Source organism: Poecilia reticulata, linkage group LG19, assembly GCF_000633615.1.
Source record: "Poecilia reticulata strain Guanapo linkage group LG19, Guppy_female_1.0+MT, whole genome shotgun sequence".
Taxonomy (NCBI): Eukaryota; Metazoa; Chordata; class Actinopteri; order Cyprinodontiformes; family Poeciliidae; genus Poecilia; species Poecilia reticulata.
Window position 1 is genome coordinate 8,448,617 of NC_024349.1, and position 19,774 is coordinate 8,468,390.

Genomic DNA, 19,774 nt, shown 5'->3' on the forward strand with positions numbered 1-19,774 from the left:
GCATGAAAATGACAATTCATATAAGCACGAAAAAATAACAAAATCAGGCAAAAATAACATTTTTCCAAATCAGTTTCTTTCAATAAAAAAAACTTATGAAACTTTAACAAAAACTGCTGGTGCGTGTCTGTGTCTGGTGAATTTTTGGTTAAAACATGTTTTTCATTCAGTGGGAAGAAAATCCAGAAATTTTACTCAAGAAAGAGTAGAAATACTTCAAAATAAAATTACTCAAGTAAAAGTAAAAAGTACAGCTCAGTAAAAATACCCTTAAAAGTAAATTTACTCAATCAAATGTAACTAATTTCTACCCAACTCTGCTGAAAGATATAAAAACAAAAACATTAAAAGGCTGGAAACAGATTTGAATCTGAGCCAATTAACTAAGAAGAAAAAGAGTCCAAACCCGTAAGAATTTATTAAAAAGAGTAAAAACTTTGACGTTTTAAGACRTTTTGCTGCTTTTATTTGTCATTTTAGGCCATTTAGACTCATGATGSTGCAATGACCTCATTTGTTGATTATCAAGTCTAACCTGCCTGAAGAGCAGCGACCAGATCAGCAGCTATCAGGTTTAACAGCCCAAAGGTTAATAGCTGTTTACGAAGGGTTGACCAAAGTGTGGCTCGGGGGCCATTTTGGCCCCTGGACTGATTGTGTGTGGCCCGTGACTTTAATTCAAGAATAATGTGTTTGTAGATGGAACAAATGTGCAGTAAGTTAAATGATGTTATACTTCTAAAGCCTACACTACATAACATAAAATGTATTACTATTCACTAAATACAGCTGAAGTTTTCAAACAAAAAGCAAATTAAATCCTTTTTTTATTGCTCAGAATTGACTAAATTTCATTWAAAAAAATTCCCATAGAAATTTTGCTAAATTGATTTTATTAAGCAAACCTCCAAATTTATTTTAAAGTTTTGAATCTGTAATAATTTACACATTCCTTCCCAACAAAAATACATATTAATTTCAGAATTCAAACAGCAATAATTCAATATTTGAGAGATCTTTAAAATCATCCAAATATTAATTTGATTATTTTTTTTATATTAGTTACAAAAAGGCAACAAAACAAAGAAATGTGGTTTTATAAGTTCATTAGAGCCTTTTTTCTCTGATTAACTTAAAATAAGAACAAAAGCATAAAAATAAAAAAAATCACAAAATCTCTAAATGTTTCAATGTGTCTTGTTTTGTTGAGTAAAACTCTTAAATTATTATGTTATAGAGAGAACTGGCCTTGTAATCAGATGTCATCAACTTGAGATATCAAACKTATCTTATTATTATTTTACTTTTTGCTAAATTTGTTGCTCAAAATTGCAATTAGAAGGTCAGACATTAAAGAAAACCAGAAAAACGAAGCAACGSATCTCTAGATCTGGAATGTTTACTTTAATACATTAAACTAAAAATTAAGCAACTTCTTKTGAGTAATTTATGTTCTGATGTTGGATATTTACTTTGCTCTTATGTGGTAAATGCACCAGTAAGACAAGACCCACAAACCCAACTACAGTTGGTGTTTAATCTATTTCTTTGCCCCATTAGCCAATATTTTTGCTTGTTTTCAGACTTTATTCTATTATCTGAGTAGATAATTTAAGGAGTCTTATCTTGGGCTTATTTGTTTTAATAAATTAATGAATTTTAAAACTGAACATAAAAATACTATAATTGTACTTTCATTGTGTTCTCACTGACGAYTTCAAAAACACCTTTTTCTTCTAAGTTAGAACCAGGACGACGTTTTAACTTAAACCTGCATTAAATAAAAAGCTGTGGTTTTGCTGTTCCATTGTGATGAGCAAACAGCAAAACCTGTTTAAGACAGGAGAATAAGAGGCATAAAGTGGTCAAAAATTTAAGAAGATAAATTAGTCTCATTACAAACCCAATGTGATCTAAAAAACGAGTCAAACAAATCCAAAAATGAGGCTAAAACTGAGCTAAATCAACAAGTTTCAAATACACAAACACTATAAAACTGTAGCAATTACAATAAACTCACTGACTTCACTGAAAGTTAATAATATTCTCGATTAAAACTTGCTCAATTGTCATAAACGTGGACAACTGTCAAATCTGTAAAACATGTAGCTTACAATAACAACGCAGGCGGAGCAGCTTGCAGACTTAACGTCGCTAGCTAACTACCGTCCCGTCAAACCCCCTTTCCACCCTCTGACACCTCTGGGTTTAGTAAACAACATTAAATTAGTCACATGACACCAACCATAATCCCGTTTTCCTGATGGCTTCCAGTAGAAAATTATTTGTTTGCTGGTATCTCCTTCCAGAGCTGAGCGTACAGTCCTCTTTCAGCTCATAATCACCTGCTCGCGCCAAATTCTGAACAGTTTACGCAGCGTTGCGTAGTGCCACGTAACTGTACGTATGTTGCGCAATATCCGCAAGCGTCAAGCGTTGGTGCAGTACAGTCGGGGCTGGCGTAACTGGCTAGCTAGCTGATCCCTTGAAATGGTAACTTTGTTTAACGGTTATTTTACGTGATTAGTCCCAAACTACCTTAACGGAATTAACACCAATTATCTTACATGAAAGTGTTAATGTTATAGAATGCTATATTAGCTTTGGCTTTGTTAGCCTGTTCAAGCTAAATTGGCTGTGTTAGCTTGGTTATCTTGTCGCTAATGTGTGTAATGCTAACAAGTTAGCTACAACATTAGGCTAACTACGGGCAGCTGAAAACAATTCTAGTTTATCTGTCAAGTTTCCAACGTTGCTTTTTACAACCTGGCTTTATTTTAATGCCATACTCAAACTGGATACGTGCTAGCTTAYAGCTAAGTGTGCGTTGAAAGAGCTAGGTATTATTCTTTGTCAATCAATGTTTTGTCCGCAGCCTTAACTGAATCCTTATAGCGATTTTTTTTGGGAAGACTTCTGTGTTGATTTCTTTGTACTATGAGTTCATAACAAAACTAAATGTTAAACTGAAAACACCAGAAGTGAAAATCGAAAATAAAATGCTATGCTATCCTATGATACAGAAACTATAGTTGGAATGTAATCTGAGTAATTTAGAATTGCTTGTTTTAGCGAAGGCACAGCTGTCATYTACCGTTTGCTTTATTTTTGAGTCTGATTTTACATTGTTTTTGATTACTGAGATGATAACCGCTTTAAATTTGCATCTAATACAAAAGAATGTTCCAATATTTGACCWATTGATCAGTGATCTACTGGTCAATCACTCAAATCAGTTTTATTCCCTTCCCTATTTATGAATTGGGTCTAAAATAAGAAGTCTGTACATCAAGTAATGATTGTATTTGAGTTTATTAAACATCAGATTAAATTATGGGTTTTATATCTTTTGTAAACATCAGGTCATTTATCGGATATAATGTTCATACAATGTTGAGAAAAGTATAAAAATCAAGATTTTTTTCACTTTTTAATGGCGATAACAATATTGATTAGTATTAATCATCATTTTCCAGACACTTTTCTTTCTTAAACATGAGTTTTACCAACTCAGAAGGGGACATTAAAGTAAGTGAGAGCTCCTTTTTCTGACTAAATGTGTTCAGCATATGGAAAGTGTGAACACAAGTTTCTTATAAAACRGTTTTAGCTACAAAGYTAAGAGTTTTTTAAGTTCTTTWAATGCATTTAAAAAAGAAAATGTAAATTTCCATCACCCTCAACAAACTAAACATGTTTAAACCAAAGTCTGAATCAAACTGATAATGCCACGTTTTTGGCATTATCTACGTGACAAAGACCAACAACAAACTGTAACGAACAACAACATATGATTGTGCTGATTATCTTCAAGGACGTGTTCCTAATGATCCGGCGTCACAAGACGACAATCTTCACAGACGCCAAGGAATGCACCACCGTGTATGAGCTGAAGCGGATTGTTGAAGGAATACTTAAAAGACCTCCTGAGGACCAGCGGCTCTACAAAGTGAGTTTAAACCTCAGGAGCACACAGTTCTGAAATCATGTTTATTGGAGCGGTTTCCTGCGWGGCTTCCTGTTTGTAATGGATTTCGTTTTCTTTCTGCAGGATGATCAGTTGTTAGAGGACAGCAAAACTCTGGGAGACTGTGGATTCACCAACCAGACTGCCAGACCTCAAGCACCAGCTACAGTTGGTCTGGCCTTCCGTGTAAATGGTAAATATTGTTTTATCGATGCGTTTGCCTCTAAAGCTCAGGAATATGTTTCTCTACTCTGGTTAGTATTTTTAAGGCTTTGTTTTTTCTGAGCTAGCAACTCTAAAGTCTCATCTTGTGCTCTCTTGGTTTACTGAATCACAAATATTTTTGGATAGAATAACAAGAAGTGGAATCCAAACATACTTATTTGCTACTTAATGTGCAAATAAATATGCACATTAACAAAAAATACACGTGTATTTTTTGTATAGAAACCATCTAAAAGATTTTAAAACATCATTTTGTCCAATTTCCTCAGATAAGTTAGCAAAATAAATGGATCTCTTGAAAGTGTAAAACTAGAGCAAAATATGATTTAAGAAAAAAACGGTAACACTTTATTTGAAGGGGTGTGCATAAGACTGACATAACACCTTTCATRAACATGAAGGAGTCTTTATGAATGTTTGACTGTTGTCCTGAAGTGTCATTCGGTAAATAATGACACTTTTAATGTAAAGTTGCTCTAAAAGTTGCATTAAAAGTCTATTAAAAGTGCCAACTTTGCATGATTTTGTAAATAATGACAATTTAATACAAAGTTGGCTTTTTTAATAGACTTTTAATGCAACTTTTAGAGCAACTTTGCATTAAAAGTGTCATTATTTACTGAATRACACTTCAGGACAACTGTCATAAACATTCATAAAGACTCCTTTATGTTCATGACAGGTGTTATGTCATGTTTATGACAGTGTCATGTCAGTCTTATGCACACCCCTTCAAATAAAGTGTTACCAAAAAAACATAAAAATATAACCTAGTAATAAAAAAACAAGCATTTAGAAAGTAAGTTGAATTTATTGCCTGTAAGCAGTAGATCAKATTTTTCAAAGAAAAAAGTTTTTTACTTAAATATTAAAGTCAAAAGCATAAAAAGCTCCTCTGCCTTCTCTSACCGCTAACTAGAAACAACCAATCAGAGCCATGAGGCGGGTCTTAGCACTGTCAATCATCTCTGTGCGMCTCTCAGCAGAGTGCGTCATGAATGCTAAGGCTAGTTAGCATGGCCACAGATGACGGTTGCTAAATGATTTTCMTGTAACGGTAAGTTGTTTCTCCACCATTAGCACATTTGCAGCACGTACATGAGGTTGATTGACAGTTTGAAGCCTCTCCTYCTGGCTCTGATTGGTTGTTTTTAGACGGCAGTAGAAGCTCAGGGATGAGGTGGTGGAGGAGATCGATCTTTTCAGATGATCCGTCTCATGACAAACATGGTGACAGTTATAACAGATACGTAAAAACATTCTTTATAAAAGTTGCTTCAGCCTTAAGGCCCTGAAGGGTTTTCAGGCTGGTGGATGAATACTCCGGTTTTCCAGAGCTCTTTATTCACTCCCTCTGCAGTTCAAAGGTGTTTACATCCAATCAGTCAGCTTGTCATTAAAGCTGCGATGTGTAACTTCTACAAAAAATGTTTTCTGCATGTTTGTGAAAACTGTTACCATGTTGACAGTTTAATATGAGACAAATAATCTGAAGAAATGCGCCGCTTCTGACCAAGAACAACCAATCAGAGCCAGGAGGCGGGGCTTAGCGCTGTCAATCCATCTCATGAATGTGTTAATGGTGGAGAAACAACTTACAGTTGCAGGAAAATCGACATCTGTGGCTATGCTAAGTAGCCTGAGCATTCACAGCAGGCTCTGCTAGGTGGTACACACAGGCGTGATTGACAGCGCTAAGACCCGCCTCCTGGCTCTGATTGGTTGCTTCTAATTAGCACTGGAAGAATGCACACATTTTTTTTATTTTTCTGATTATTTGTATCTCAAATTCTTGTCATGACATGGTGACAGCTTCAACAAATATATAAAAACATACTTTGGTAAGTTAAAACTGTAGCTTTACAGAGAAAAAACTCCCAGAGCTCTTTATTCTCTCCCTCTGCAGTTGAAAGGTGTCAACATCCAGTCAGTCACCTTGTTGTTAAGCAGCCCAGCTAATTCCTCTTGTTGTGAGACCGATGTGTTTCCCTTCCGCTCTCTGACATGATTTAATCTCCGCTGTCACTGCGAGGCTCATGTTTCTCTGCTTCCCCTGCAGATGAGATGTTTGAGCAGCTGCACATCGAGGCCTTCTCCAGCCCCCCCGAACTCCCCGACGTGATGAAGCCTCAGGACTCCGGTAGCACTGCCAACGAGCAAGCGGTGCAGTGATGGCGGCGCCGGCAAGGACGGGAGCGGCTGTGTGTGGATTAACTGGAGTGAAGAAGTAATTTAATTTAATGAATGCGGACATTATAGGGGTAACCGAGCCTGCCCACGTTACCTTCACGCCATCACATCAGCGTCCCGCCTCCGCCCCCTCTACTCCTCCTCACTTTCGTCAAATTACTTCACAACGTCTTTCTTTTTATCTCCAGTTTCCACGCCTTGTGCAGCCCTGCTCCTTGAATTCATCCGAAAGCACCAACCGTCACGAAATTTGGAGTGAGAATGTTGTTGGTTTGGAAAGTGTGAGTGTATGTAAGCGTGCGTCTTTGAGTTGACTATAATTATTATCACTAGCATTTTTGGGAAGGCGTAGTTGTGTGTCGCAGTGCGCTAGACGTAAAAACCGCTCGGGTAAGAATCCAGTATTTGACTCTGCATGAACAACTTCGAAGCTAAGGTTGCAGACCGGCCGCTGAGACGTTTACTTGGTCGGATACTCACTGCTATTTACTCCGCATCACCAATTTGACACATCTAGAAACGACGGTTTGTTTAATCCAGTATGTGTGAGTCGTCAGTCAGTTGTGTTTCATGCACTGAGACCAAAGGCGATGATGCGTTTGGTCAAAGCACATTTGGTCTGTGACATACGGCAAACACCGAATGAGAACTTTGTTCTGTAATTTTTATTTTTTATATATGCTTTCATCATGTCACCAACGTTATTATGGTATCTCCTAACCCCACAAACACAAACAAAGCTTGTAACTGTAAGCTCGCTTAATTAAAAAGTTTTTCCTGTTTTGTTTTTTTCATTCCTCTGCCTATCAGATTTTTATTTACGTCACATGATGGTTGGGTTGTTTACAGGAAGACAGTCGTTTGTGGGGAAAAAAAGGTATTKGTTTTTTCCTGGCAAAACATTCGTCAAGTCAGTGGAACAAAAGGAAATAAGTGGATGCTCAAAAAAAGTGGTTATATTTGAAACCACTTTTTGTTTCAAATATAATCACTTTATTCTTTTTTGACAGAAATCAATCTTTGTTTCATTAAATGTCATGCGTATAGTTTATTATGTACGACATAGCATTATGGCTAAACTAAGCGGGGAAAAATAAATTATGGGTATCATAAAATTACGAGAATAAAGTCAAAATTGTACCAGAGTAGTCTAAATACTTTAAATAATAGTCATAGTGTTATGAGAAGTCCTGTTACTAGAAAGTTGTGCAAGAATAAAGTCTGCATTTTATTTTTAAAATGGTTGTGGCACCAAAGTGTAATGCACCTGTAAAGCAGATACAAGCCATACAGAAAGTATTCACAGCTCTTCACGTTTTCCACATTTTGCTGTGCTACAACCTGTTAAATTCATACTTTCCTCATAATACCCAATTATGACAATATGGAAAGAACACAAAGCCAAGAAATCACATTWATGTAACCATTCGCAGTTATGAAGCTCAAAATTKAGATGTTTCTACAACACAAATGGAGTCCACCTGTTGTAAATTCGTTTGATTTGGACTTGAATTAAAAGTTAGCACTGATGCCTTGCAGCAAGAAGGCATACAAATGTGATACAAAACATGTTTATTACTTTCTTTGCACAAAATCATTTTAAATGAGATTTCAGTCTGGTCAGTTCTGCCAATTTTGAGCCGTTTTAGGGCCTCTGTCGCTTTAAATCCAAATAAGCTGCTGGCCACGCCCCCCCTAATGTTACACTCGCACGTGAAAAATGACTTTAAAACAGATGCGCAATTATACAACTGATCACCTCTGAAAAGCAGAAGCAACACGGATGCAGYAAGTGGACTCTGGATGGTAAGTAAACAACAAAAACACTCGTGTTTTCCAGCAGCACGCTGTACGGAACACGGCAGTAAAACCAAACGTGGCGCTACTCAGCTTGGGTTGCTAGGTAACGGGCTGGGCTTCTCTGGGGTTGCTAAGCAACGACCCAGGGCCAAATTTGTGACTTTACATTCCGAGTGTTTTTGAAATTGATCATTTTCAAGTCAAGTTATTGTCAAAAAAAAATGTTTTTATGAAATAACTCAGCAAATAAAATTAAAAGTTCAAGTCTTGGTGTGGTTCTGTTTCACAACGCCTGTTGATGTGGATCTACATGGAATATGTATTTTCTGCTCTCATATTTGCCCTAAGAACTGAGAGCTACTGCAGTGGTTAAAGAAATTTTTCCTTTATTATTTTTTGTCCAATAAAACTTCAAAATGTACTTCAGTACAGAAAAATTGGATTTCAAATGAAAAAACAGATTATAAATGTCATTAACAAATTAGAATTCAAACGAAATATTTAATTTATAAAACCAGAATGATAAGAAAACATTGCCTTAAYTCAGATAGAACATTAAATAGCCTTAATATTTCATTATTAAGTATTATACCAAATTGACTTTTTTCTTGCTATAGTTATAACACATGGGTATCATAAAATACCCATGTGTTAYAACTACATTTGATAAAGCAACAAAAAAATATACAGCTTAGTCGGTATTAGGGCCATTTCAGATAGTTAAGAAAAGGATGAGTGTTGAGATTAATATAAAAAGTTTTTTGTAGCGCTTTGTCTGCTTTTCAAGCTTAGAAAATTTCACGTTTGTTCAAGAAAACTTCCGAGTTTAATATCAAAATTTCTGAGTTGTTTTTTAAATTGCCTCCTCCTTTTATTTATTTGTATCTACAATGGCAGAACAATAGTTTTCAGCCGGTTGCCATGGAAATCACTCCCTGCGCTCCCACAAAAGTAAAAAACATCACTAATTTAATTTTCAAAAACGTAGATAAATACATGTTGACATCAGTTTTTATTTATTTTTCACAGAACAGAAGGTTTTACACTAACGTGGAYGTTTAAAAAAAGRGATGCTGCATGTAAAGGACGCAGTAGCGTCAGTAATAACACTTGGTCGCAGCATTGGTCCATCCCGCCGCTGTCTATCTCCCTCTCAATCCGTAGTTTTCTATCCCAAATATGGACCGGGAATGTCCAGGATTACGTCTTTCTTGCGTGCGCCGGAGGGGGGGAATGCGGGTCTGTAACCACATTTATTTAACTACGCCTCCTCCGGTCTGAAAGTCTGCTGGTAGGCATTGGACAGGAAGAGAGTTGGAAAAAGAAACGGGACGCCCTCCCTCTTCCTCCTCCTCCTCTTCTTGCTGCCTCTTAGCGGATAACGGTGTCCAAGAAGTTATTCAGGACGGAGGGAGACAAAAGCGCGGCCATCAGTCATAAATGTTCTGGTTTTAGAGTGAAAAGCGGCCGGCTGTGATCAGATCATGGAGGATTTGGGTGAGTACTGTAGCAGCAGATCTTCGTTTCGTTGTAACTGGGATATCTTGAAGGGAATCTGTGGGAAGGGGCGGTCTGCCCAAGCAGAAGAAATTTGGCCTCTGTTGATCCTGGCAGTCAGAGTGCAGACATGCAGAAGGCTTAAAAATAACCCATTTCAGTAGAAAGGCATGCAAAATTTTATTTATTCCCCTTCAACTTCTTCACTGTTYGTTTCATTGTGACGCTGGAGGAAAATTGTACGTTTGGCCCAATGACTTAAAAAATCTGTAGACTGACTTTCGATTAAGTCTCAAGTTTTCGTAGATGACGCTGAATGCAAATGCATGCCACACTTTTCAGACATCTTCCCAATTATTATTTTTTTTAATTTGGAAGTAAAGCCTAATTATTTTTTCTTTCAGTTATTACGTTGTAGTCACTTAGATTCATTTTATCCACCACATAATGAAGCCGCCACCACCATGTTTTATGGTTTGGATGGATTTTAAGTGTTTCCTCCACAAACAGCTTTTAATATGTAGGTCAGAACATTTTATTTTAGTACATCTCAAGTCAAGATTCATCATGTATTTGAATGATTAATTGATTAATTGATTAATCGTGATTAATTATTGAAATAATCATCTACTAATAATAGTAATTGWTTAAATGTGTAAAAATACAATAAAATAAACAGATGATAAACACTTCTGTTGCATTAGAATTGCCTTATGGTAATTTAAATAGACGAAAATAACTCAGATCAAACTAGGGCTGAATCARTTAATTGAGTTCATCATGATAAATCGATTATTAAAATGATTGTCAACTAATTTAATAATCGATAAATTATTAAAGTTGTTTTGGGAAGAGAAATACAGTAAAYAGATTATGAACACTTAATTTGCTCTTTAAAGTTGTCTTATGGTCATTTTAATAAACTAAAATAACTAAGGCTGAAGCCCCARTGTGATTRATCACGATTAATTATGATTAATCACGATTAATCATGAMTAGATTAGATTTAATTGGAATATGTAGGCTGAAAATGGCCTTGTTCTGAAAGAACAACATATTCAGAGCAGTAATTGAGTCAAATCTGTACAAAACATTTATACATTTTGCATTTAAGATTCAAATAAATCCTTATTCGTCAGTAAATATTTATCCTGAACTCCTCAAGTGGCAGGTTTAGCTTCATCTGGTTCAAGTCCTGTATAACAAAAAATGTCCTATTAAGCACTTTTTTCTATTCAATAATTTGTCAGTTAATCAAAAAAAATAATCAACAGATTAGCCCTATGCTGTATGGATGTCAAATCAGTCAGAAAGGGTTGAACATGTTGTCCTTAAATAATCAAGGATAAAGAACGCTCTTATTATGTTTTAGGCAATAAGACATTTAATTTGAATATTTGCTTATTTCATATTTTATTGCATTTCTATTGCAAAAGAAATACAGCTAAGTGGTTTTTAAAATCAGATTAATTGTCAGAATAATACATTAATCGTCAAAATATTTGATTAATCGTCAGAATTAATCGGTTTTAATTCATTTCTATTGTATGAACGTGGTTAATTGAATTTTTTTCATCCAATCAGCAAAAATAATCGATTGTCAAAAATATTCGATTATCATCAAAAYATTTGATTAATCATCAGAATAATTGATTAACCGGTTTCTAAAATTATCATTACATCCATCCATGGAGTGCACAATAAAAAGTTGATCTGTTGGCCTCCTGTACCCAAGCCGAGCATCTCTGCAGCTCCTCCAGAGTTACCACTGGAGGCTGCTTCTCTGCTTAATCCTCTGTTCATGATCACATAATGAAATGTTGTTCTTGGACCCGAAACCTGCTTTAAACATCTGCACAACTTTCTCTCTGACCTGTCTGCTGTGTTCCGGTTTGTTCTCTAACAARCATTTTCGCATTTTTACCTGTAAGATGCGAGAATCCTGCTGAAACACATTTTAGCTCATGGTTGCAACGTGACAACCTGTGGAAGAGTCAAAGCTCTGAAAGCCACACACAACGTGAGCCCAATAAATTACTCCACATCTGCCTGACCGCTACTGAGTTTTTCATGCACGGCCTGCTAACTCAATAAAGTCTTTGTAAATTAGATTTTAAATKATCTGCAACTGTCCTCTCCATGCATTAGCCCTGACAAGCTGTGGATGGAGAGGAAAAACACAGCATTGCTCTGTTTAAAGTCATAAAGGGATCTTTTATTTCTATTGATGTTTTTTTCTTGAAAACATGTTTAGGGAGACAGCTTTCTGTGTTAGAAATAGCCCAGAGCAACTCTTCCATTTCAGCAAGCCACATAGTTCGAGGRAAAAGGAGAAGGTTTTTCTCTCTGCCGCCCATTCGCCATTTGCTTTTTTCTTTTTTTTTATGTGAAGTCATCGGGCACTTTTGCTTCTCAAGCAACAGGAGGGGGTGAATGGCAAGATGTAGCACATCTGGGCACATCTGGATCGGATTGCACTCGCAGAGGCAGGGTTACTTGGGCGACCGGGTTGGTGTTTGTCTCAGTTTACGCAGTTTTTGTAAAACTTTCAGGGAGTGAGACCACTTGTTAGAGGGTCTCTTTGGCCAAGACAAACAAGTCAGCAGGCAGAGCTAAATATGGTCATAATTCCCATTAAGAGAAGCCCAACTCCTTATATGTGCAGGCTGTATGCGYGCGTGTTTGTGTGTGTGTGTTTGAGAAATGGCAAGAACCCAGCAGGCATGTAGACTGTGCACTAGCTTCCCAACACATGGCCATACCACAAGTGTGAATCATCCGGGTGAGAAGGTGACCACAGGGCTGATCCGAGGCGGGATACGTTCACGTCATAAGTGTCTCATATCTGATTCACGCAGAAAATGTCGCAAGAGTTCATGCGTGGTTCAAAACCAGTGGCGCAAAAGGTTGGTAAGCACTGTGTGGTTGCGKTTCCATTACAAATGTGCGCAAAACTTTGAGCCTCTCAGCAAGCTCAAATCGTGGTAATGGCAGCTTTTCCGATGCCACTACTAGCTGAAAACTTTGTAAATATTCCGCAAATGTAAAAGACAAAGGATGATTTCGCAATTACGGTGTTTCTATTAATAATAAACAAAATTAAAATAAGCTTGTTCACTGGGAAAGTCATTAAAAACATGCTGCGCCATCACCCATCAACATAAGAAAGAGGAAGAGAAACACCGCCGCCATCTTGGAGCGGTCCAAAACAGCAGCACTGCGGGGATATTTTTTGTTCAAATCGACGGACTATTGACGTGACTTTTCACAAGTAAAATCAACACATTATTATTTGTATGTTATGAATGGGATATTACTGTATTTAAGTTCGCCAGCGAAGTGGCAGCWAACATGAGCTTYATGGTGTAAAATTGGGTTTCAGCTCTGGCTGTGAAGGCTAACTGAGGTTAAATCTTTAAACAAGTTTGTCRTTTATYACAAACATCAAATTCTTTTYAAAATATCAARAGTAAGATACCGTTAATGTTTCATATCCACCACAAAATACAGATAACAGAACATTTCACTGGAATAGTTTTCAAACAAGCTAATAATTTCAGCTGCTTTGGTTCATTATGAATAAATATGCATTAAAGTAGGAGTTTAGTTGAAGTAAAGTTCTAAGAAATTTGAAGACTTCTTTATTATTGCTATGCCATGATCGTCCATCTACTTCCTGTCGTTATGTTTTTGTTGTTTTCGCCAGTAGTAATATCCTGCTGGTGATCACGTGACTAATGTGATCCGAAAAAGTGTCTCCATTGCAGTTCTACAAAATACATCTATTTAGCACAAAAACCTATTAAAAAACATACTTTTTTAAAAAATAGATGTTTTTCCATTAAGCACATTTATTTCCATAATATTGAGTTGCACAATTACACAGTAAATGGAAACTATTGTCAGGAGTTCATGCGGGGTTCAAAACCAGTAGAGCAAAAAGTGGGTAAGCAAAACTTTAAATATTCCACTAATGTCAAAGTAAATACAATTTTACAGTGTGACGTTGACTTTCTGATTTCCAACATTTATATTATTTCCAGCCTGGAAAARTGAAGATATACTGACTAAAGTGATGGTTTTAATGTTTAAATGCGAGAGTTTCTGCCTTATGAAGTGGTGACATAATAGATATCCGATTCCATTTKCTCTGTAACTCATTTTCAATTAACCTGAAACATAAACTAAATCAAATTCACCAAAGCTTGTCATCTGTGCAACGTTCCCTCGTTTGATCGATATGATCAGTGACAACTTGCTGACTTGAAATGAAGGTTGACATCTGTTTCCATGCTGGGATTTATAATCCTTGGCACCTCACAATGCAGTAATGCAGGAAAAATCGCAGGCCTTGCATCCGCCAAAAATGCTGTTTGGTGAAATTAAACCCAACTTTAATAGGTGCTTTGTTGTTTGTGCACAGATATAAGTTCAGCTCAGAAAATTTGAATATTGAAAGTGAAAAAGTTTAACAGTATTTTGTTAAAATTAATAAACAGGATTGAATTACTGATGCTCACAGACTATAGAGCTGCGTGTCTAAGCTCAGTTTTACAGCAGATGGTCTGCATTACTAATTAAAAACTTGAATTATGTATAAATTGTTTCTTGGAAACAGATTTTTCTAAGTTTCAGTGGTGCAGTCTTATACTATAACCAAAATTTTATATTTCTTTTATTTTTTAAGTTGTTTTAAATCCAGTAGCCTAATCTTATTTATTTCAGTCTTTTAGACCTTATTTAGTGTGTGACCTAAATAATAGTCAAGTTAATAAGCAAAGTAGAAAATAAATCCATCATATTATATAAAATATTATATAACATTGGCATTAGCGTCAGAAATTAAATTTTCAGGGTTTTGTAGCTTAAACCCAAATAAAGTTAAGAGTAAGAATACAGTAAAATAAACAGATTATGAACACTTCTGTTGCATTTTGCTCTTTACAGCTCCTTCATTGTAATTTTAGTAGACAGAAATAACTAAAATCAAACTCTACTAAAGAATTGCGTTAAAAGTCAGGTCAAATCAAGTCAGACCCTTTATGCTAAATTCATATTCTGCTTCTAAAACCAGAGCAAGCGCTGAAAAAAAATGTAGGGTCGTTTTTTTGCCCATGTTTTCTGTGTCTGGAAGTCAAGTTTTTAAAAAAAGTAACATTCGACAGACACTGCTCCGTTACCTAGAAACCCCAGCGAAGCCCAGCTCGTTACCTAGCAACCCAAGATGAGTTCCAGAACATTTGTGCAGCTGGTTTTTACTATGCACTGCACAATGACTGCTGGAAAAGACAAGTGTTTTGTTGTTGATTTTTTTCTTTTTTTTTGCCTAGAAAATTTCTGAGAATCTAAAAATTTCAGATTTTTTTCTAGCAAATTTTTGATTTTCAAACTCAGAAATTCCATTGTTTTTTTTATAGAAAATTTTAGATTTTTTAGCGTAAGTTCAACCCGCCTCATAGTTTGCAGCCATTTTTATGTCTACATGTAAACGTTGAGTTGGGGGGCGTGGCCAGCAGCAGCTTATTTGGATTTAAAGTGACAGGACCCCCTAAAACAGTGGTCCCCAAGCTACGGCCCGCGGGCCGTAAGGTGTGCGGGCCGTAGCACACCTTACGGGGGACCCCTGCCCTAAAAATACTTTCATCACTTGTCTGAGAAGACATAAACACAGCCAGAGAGGCACAGAATAAATAGCATGATGATGAGTGTCCGGACCAAATGTGGCCCGCCGCCACATTTGGTCCGGACCCCCGAACAATACCAGAGAGCATTCAGATTTTTTTTCATATATTGTATTTTCCGGTTTATATGTGGATTTTTCTTCAACCATCAGGGGGCTCTTTAGCAGGAAGTGTGTCCTGTAAACTGTGGGTGTTTTGTTTTGCATGGCGCATTGCTGCCATCTGTTAGACTTTTAGGGAACTGCTTGACTTTTATGTTATTTAATCAGTACGGTTGTTTGCTAGCGGTAGAGCAGATGAACACACGTGTTTGTTATGAACGCCGCATTCCAGGTTTCCCTCAATGAAATATATACTAGTCAGTCCCAGTGACAGTTCCACTAACGGTTTTTGCCCATGTGCTTTCTGGGTAAAAATCAATCGAGAACACCCCCCCCGCTGAACAGTTTCAACCTCAATTATTTTTCTTATTATTTAACAGTGTAACACTGTTTCTGTTACAAACTGACACCAGCCCCCCACCAGAGAAGGGAAAAGTTATGTGGCCCTCACAGGAAAGTTTGGGGACCCCTGCCCTAAAGCATCTCATCATGAAAGTAGCTCAAACTAGACTGACCTGAGCAGACTGAAAATGTAATGAACAAGTTTTGTTTTGTCATAAACCTATTCCAATCTGTTGGAAGAAGCATATTAGGTCACCTTTAAGCTACAAAAGTGCTGTGCAGCTGCTAGCTAGCTAACTAGCTTTGTTTCTGGCAGTCAGCATGTGAGTGAGAGTGTGGGGGCGGCTGGCTGCTGCTTGGATATCAGCAGCCAAGCACTCTTCCTCCCCTGCTTCCTCTGCACCCTGGCATGCCTCAGATATGAACGTCTGTCCCAGTAATGTCAGCATGAAGACGGATTCCCGCCTGAGCTACAGCAGACTGTCCTGTCCTGCGGCTGACTTATCTCTGAGGATTGAGCTGTGTGTTGTGTTTGCTCTGACTTTCTGCTGCTGTTTTGGTCACTCTGGCTGTCTGTCTCTCCTCAGGACTGTCTGAGCCGCCTTGCTACCCTCTCAGTCCTCGTGTTGTTGTGTTTGGTACGTAACTGTCTGTGCATGTTCGTGTTGCACCGTGCTTTTGCATATTTTTATTCACATTTAATGTTGCATGTCTTTTCTTAACTTTTTYCACTCTGAGCMCAATCAAAAAATATCCAGAATATAGAATAATGATGTGAGATAGTAAGTTATGCTTTTGGAAATATATTATGACATATTAGRGTTTCAATCTACAAAGATTTTTTCAATCTTTGTAGATTGAAAAAAAGGACATTTCCGCCCAGGTCTTTAGAATTAATTTAAGAAACTTTTGAGAAAAAACAAAACGTAGAAATGTTCAAGTTTGAAATGTTAAAAATTTGCTGGAAACTTTTAGCGTAATCTCAGATTTTTTTTTTTTTTTTTAGAAAAAAAAATACAAATTTTTTTTATTTTCAAAAAACAAAAATAAACTAGAAAAAAAAAAATCAGAAAATTTGAGATTAATTAGAAATGCTCTRGACAATCTTGGAAATTTCTGAGTTTGAAAATTTTACAAGAAATTTTTAGAGTAATCTTAGAAATTTTCAGACTTTAGATTTTCAAAAGTCAATAATATGCTAGAAAAAGACTCAAATCGTAAGATTAAATTCAGAAATTTTTGGAAAAAACTGTAAAGTCAGAAAAATTTTGAGAACAAAACTTGAAAATGTAAAAGTTTCAAGTGTTAAAGATTTGTGAGAAGAAAAGCACAAATTCTTGAGAAAAAATATTTTTGCTGTTTGAAACTCTCAAAATTAGATTGTTTCCCTAGAAATKAACATTTGGATGCCCTCCTCCTTCCTTCCAGATGCCCTTCTTGCAGACTTGGAGAACACCAGCTCTCCTCTTCCTCGGTGTCCCGTCTTGCTGACCTCTGACCCTCCACAGAACTCCGATGCCAACTCCCACGACTCGGCGCAGGCTCGACCGCCGCCGCCCGCCTACACGCCGCAGCAGGTCGCCACTCAGAGATTTATTTCATGTCATATTGTGTAATTTCCTCACCTTCRCTGATCGTCTGTTTTGTCTCTCAGACTGTTTCTGCAGCAATGAAGTCTTCAACCAACTCCAACCCGGACAAATTATACAGGTGGGTCCGGTCTGCAGTGGACAAGCATCTCACCTCTAATTATAAATCAACACACAACAATAACACTGGGGATCCAGGACGGATGAATTTTAATCAAGAAAAAAAYCAGGGCTGAATTGATTAATTGCATTAATCGTGATTAATCGATTATTGAAATAAATGTCGACTGATTTTGTAATTGATTAACTGTAGCATACAGATAAAAAAAGGCCATTTACTGAAAGAATAATTCACTCAGAGCTGTAATGTCATGTCTCCTCTGCCCTGCAGCACCGTGTGCAAACCGCGCTCTGCAGACCCTCCGCCTGCTTTCTCCTCCTCGCTGCTGGGCGGCGGTCTGAATGAGCTGGATCACCTGCTGCAGGAGCTCAACGCCACCCAGTTTAACATCACAGGTCTGTGAGTGCATTTCCATGGGTTTACCTCAAGTCTCAGCTGTTCAGATGTAGATCCTTTGCAAGTTATTGTTTAAGTCTGGAAATGTATGCATGCACACAACGCTGGAGGGCAAAAAGAAGATTTTTTACTTGCCATCAAAAGCTACGCTGCTGCGGTAGAAAAATCCCGTCAACAAAATTAAACCTGGAGATGTAGGAATTGCATCTCCAGCTGTAGAGCAGTGAGCTACAGCTGGTTGGTGTTTAAGTCGCCTTTTTTATTTGGTAACTGAACCAAAGGACACATAATTCCACAGCACATCTACATGTTAAGATTGTCAAAGTCAAGCTAGCATAACTGAGCTACTTCCCTCTTTTTTCTTAAACTTTTTCCTGACCTTGTTATCTAGTTGTATTGTTGACAATTAGTCACAAAGCACTACATTCCTTTTTCTTTTATATATCAGGCATACATTTAAGATTTAGCGCATTATATTGACAATTTAGCAGCTAAAACGAGAGGTAGTCATGGTCAGCCAGCAGCTTTTYGCCTCCCAGCAGAGAGATGATGGCGGTGGRATCTAGAGCGCGGGACGTTACTCTGCAACGTGTTTATACTTTAACTTGATGGTGTAATTTTGTCTGCAGATGAGATCTTGGCCCAGTTTCCTGCTTCTAAGAAAGATGAGAGGGACAAGATCAAGGATAAGACCTCAACCTCCTCCAGGTCTCATTTAATGAATATATATTAATTATTTTTAAATTTGTACCATGAGCATCAAACYAGGGTATTCACAGCTTTCAGTAAGTCAAATTGACAACTTTTTAAAACCTTTTTCAATAGAAATGCACCAATCCACTTTTTTCCAGTATCGGTCTGTTCGATCCAATATAGAAAGATATTGGATTGAATATCCAATATCGGATATTCGATCCAATATTTGAATTACATTTTGTTTGTAATTCAAACAAAAATGTGCTGAATTAAAAATTAATTTGATAACTGCATATAAGCACGGCATATTTAATACACAAATAGCTTCACAAACTAACTTTGTCACATTAAAATGTTGTTTTGATGTGATAAAATACATGCATAAACATTTTAGAAGCCTGTAGTGATAAATGTAGTTTTTATGAAACTAAAAATTTAAATGCAAAATTTAACTCAAATACAAACTTTTTATAATTTGAGATTTAAAGTAGGTTTTGAGTCCATTATGATAGAAAGACATTTAAATTTGTTCCCAAGTTGTAGGTTTTTCTCCAGCCAGATAAATTTCTGCTTCATAATTTGGAAGTTTTGATTTGGAGAAAAACATTCCAACAGTTTTGTTTACGTTGAGTTTTAACCAATCCGATTCATTAGCCACARACTGCGTACGCTCATTGGCTTGAATTATTTGCCTTAGGGTATAAATGACAGAATCATCTGCGTACATTTGAAATACATCAGGATGAACTGAATGGAGGTCATTTATGGATAGAGAAAATAACAACAGTCCCTGAATGGAGAAGGTAAACTGGTAATAATATGTAAAATATTTKATGTTTTAAAGTGTCAAAAGCTATTTTCAGATCAGGAAACACAGACGCAACACCACTATCCTTATCCAATAAACGTTTTCTAAGCTTTATTTTCAAAGTTGGAAAGACGAGGGAACATTCAATCCATGGGCCAGAACATTAATAACATGTTTTATATTCCTGTAAAATAAAAATTCCTGTAAAAATAAATGTAATGCAGGCATTTTTTAAAAACTAATTTCCTTTTGAAGTACTATAATTTTTAAATTATCCATGGTGCCACCAACTGGGCCACCATGCGGCCCAGTGCTGGAGAACACAAATGATTTTAGATCACAGTCCTGGTTACAAATCATA

General features: G+C 36.7%; 2 protein-coding genes across 3 annotated transcripts in view; both read left to right on the forward strand.

Moving 5' to 3' along the window:
* The first annotated feature begins 2,385 nt into the window (after positions 1–2,385).
* LOC103481364 (elongin B) lies at positions 2,386–7,174 on the forward strand. The gene is made up of 4 exons (XM_008436769.2): positions 2,386–2,493; positions 3,815–3,949; positions 4,052–4,160; positions 6,252–7,174. Exons 1-4 carry the CDS (start codon positions 2,491–2,493, stop codon positions 6,362–6,364), a joined length of 360 nt encoding a protein of 119 aa, XP_008434991.1. The 5' UTR covers positions 2,386–2,490; the 3' UTR covers positions 6,365–7,174.
* Positions 7,175–9,454: 2,280 nt separating this feature from the next.
* The window catches only part of LOC103481365 (transforming growth factor beta-1-induced transcript 1 protein-like), a 23,763-nt gene continuing 13,443 nt past the window's right edge, over positions 9,455–19,774 (forward strand). The window contains exons 1-6 of one of the 2 annotated variants that reach the window (XM_008436770.2): positions 9,455–9,679; positions 16,391–16,441; positions 17,232–17,380; positions 17,458–17,513; positions 17,784–17,908; positions 18,539–18,617. In XM_008436770.2, coding sequence (XP_008434992.1) covers positions 9,667–9,679; positions 16,391–16,441; positions 17,232–17,380; positions 17,458–17,513; positions 17,784–17,908; positions 18,539–18,617 — 473 coding nt within the window. In that variant the 5' untranslated portion in view covers positions 9,455–9,666. The remainder of the gene's footprint in view (positions 9,680–16,390; positions 16,442–17,231; positions 17,381–17,457; positions 17,514–17,783; positions 17,909–18,538; positions 18,618–19,774) is intronic. The other variant, XM_008436771.2, reaches the window with a different exon arrangement.

Bases quoted from the DNA above. Each gene is read 5' to 3' on its own strand.
- LOC103481364 (XM_008436769.2), top strand. The intron at 3,950-4,051 runs GTGAGTTTAAAC...TTCTTTCTGCAG, and splicing joins AGGACCAGCGGCTCTACAAA to GATGATCAGTTGTTAGAGGA. The intron at 4,161-6,251 runs GTAAATATTGTT...CTTCCCCTGCAG, and splicing joins TCTGGCCTTCCGTGTAAATG to ATGAGATGTTTGAGCAGCTG.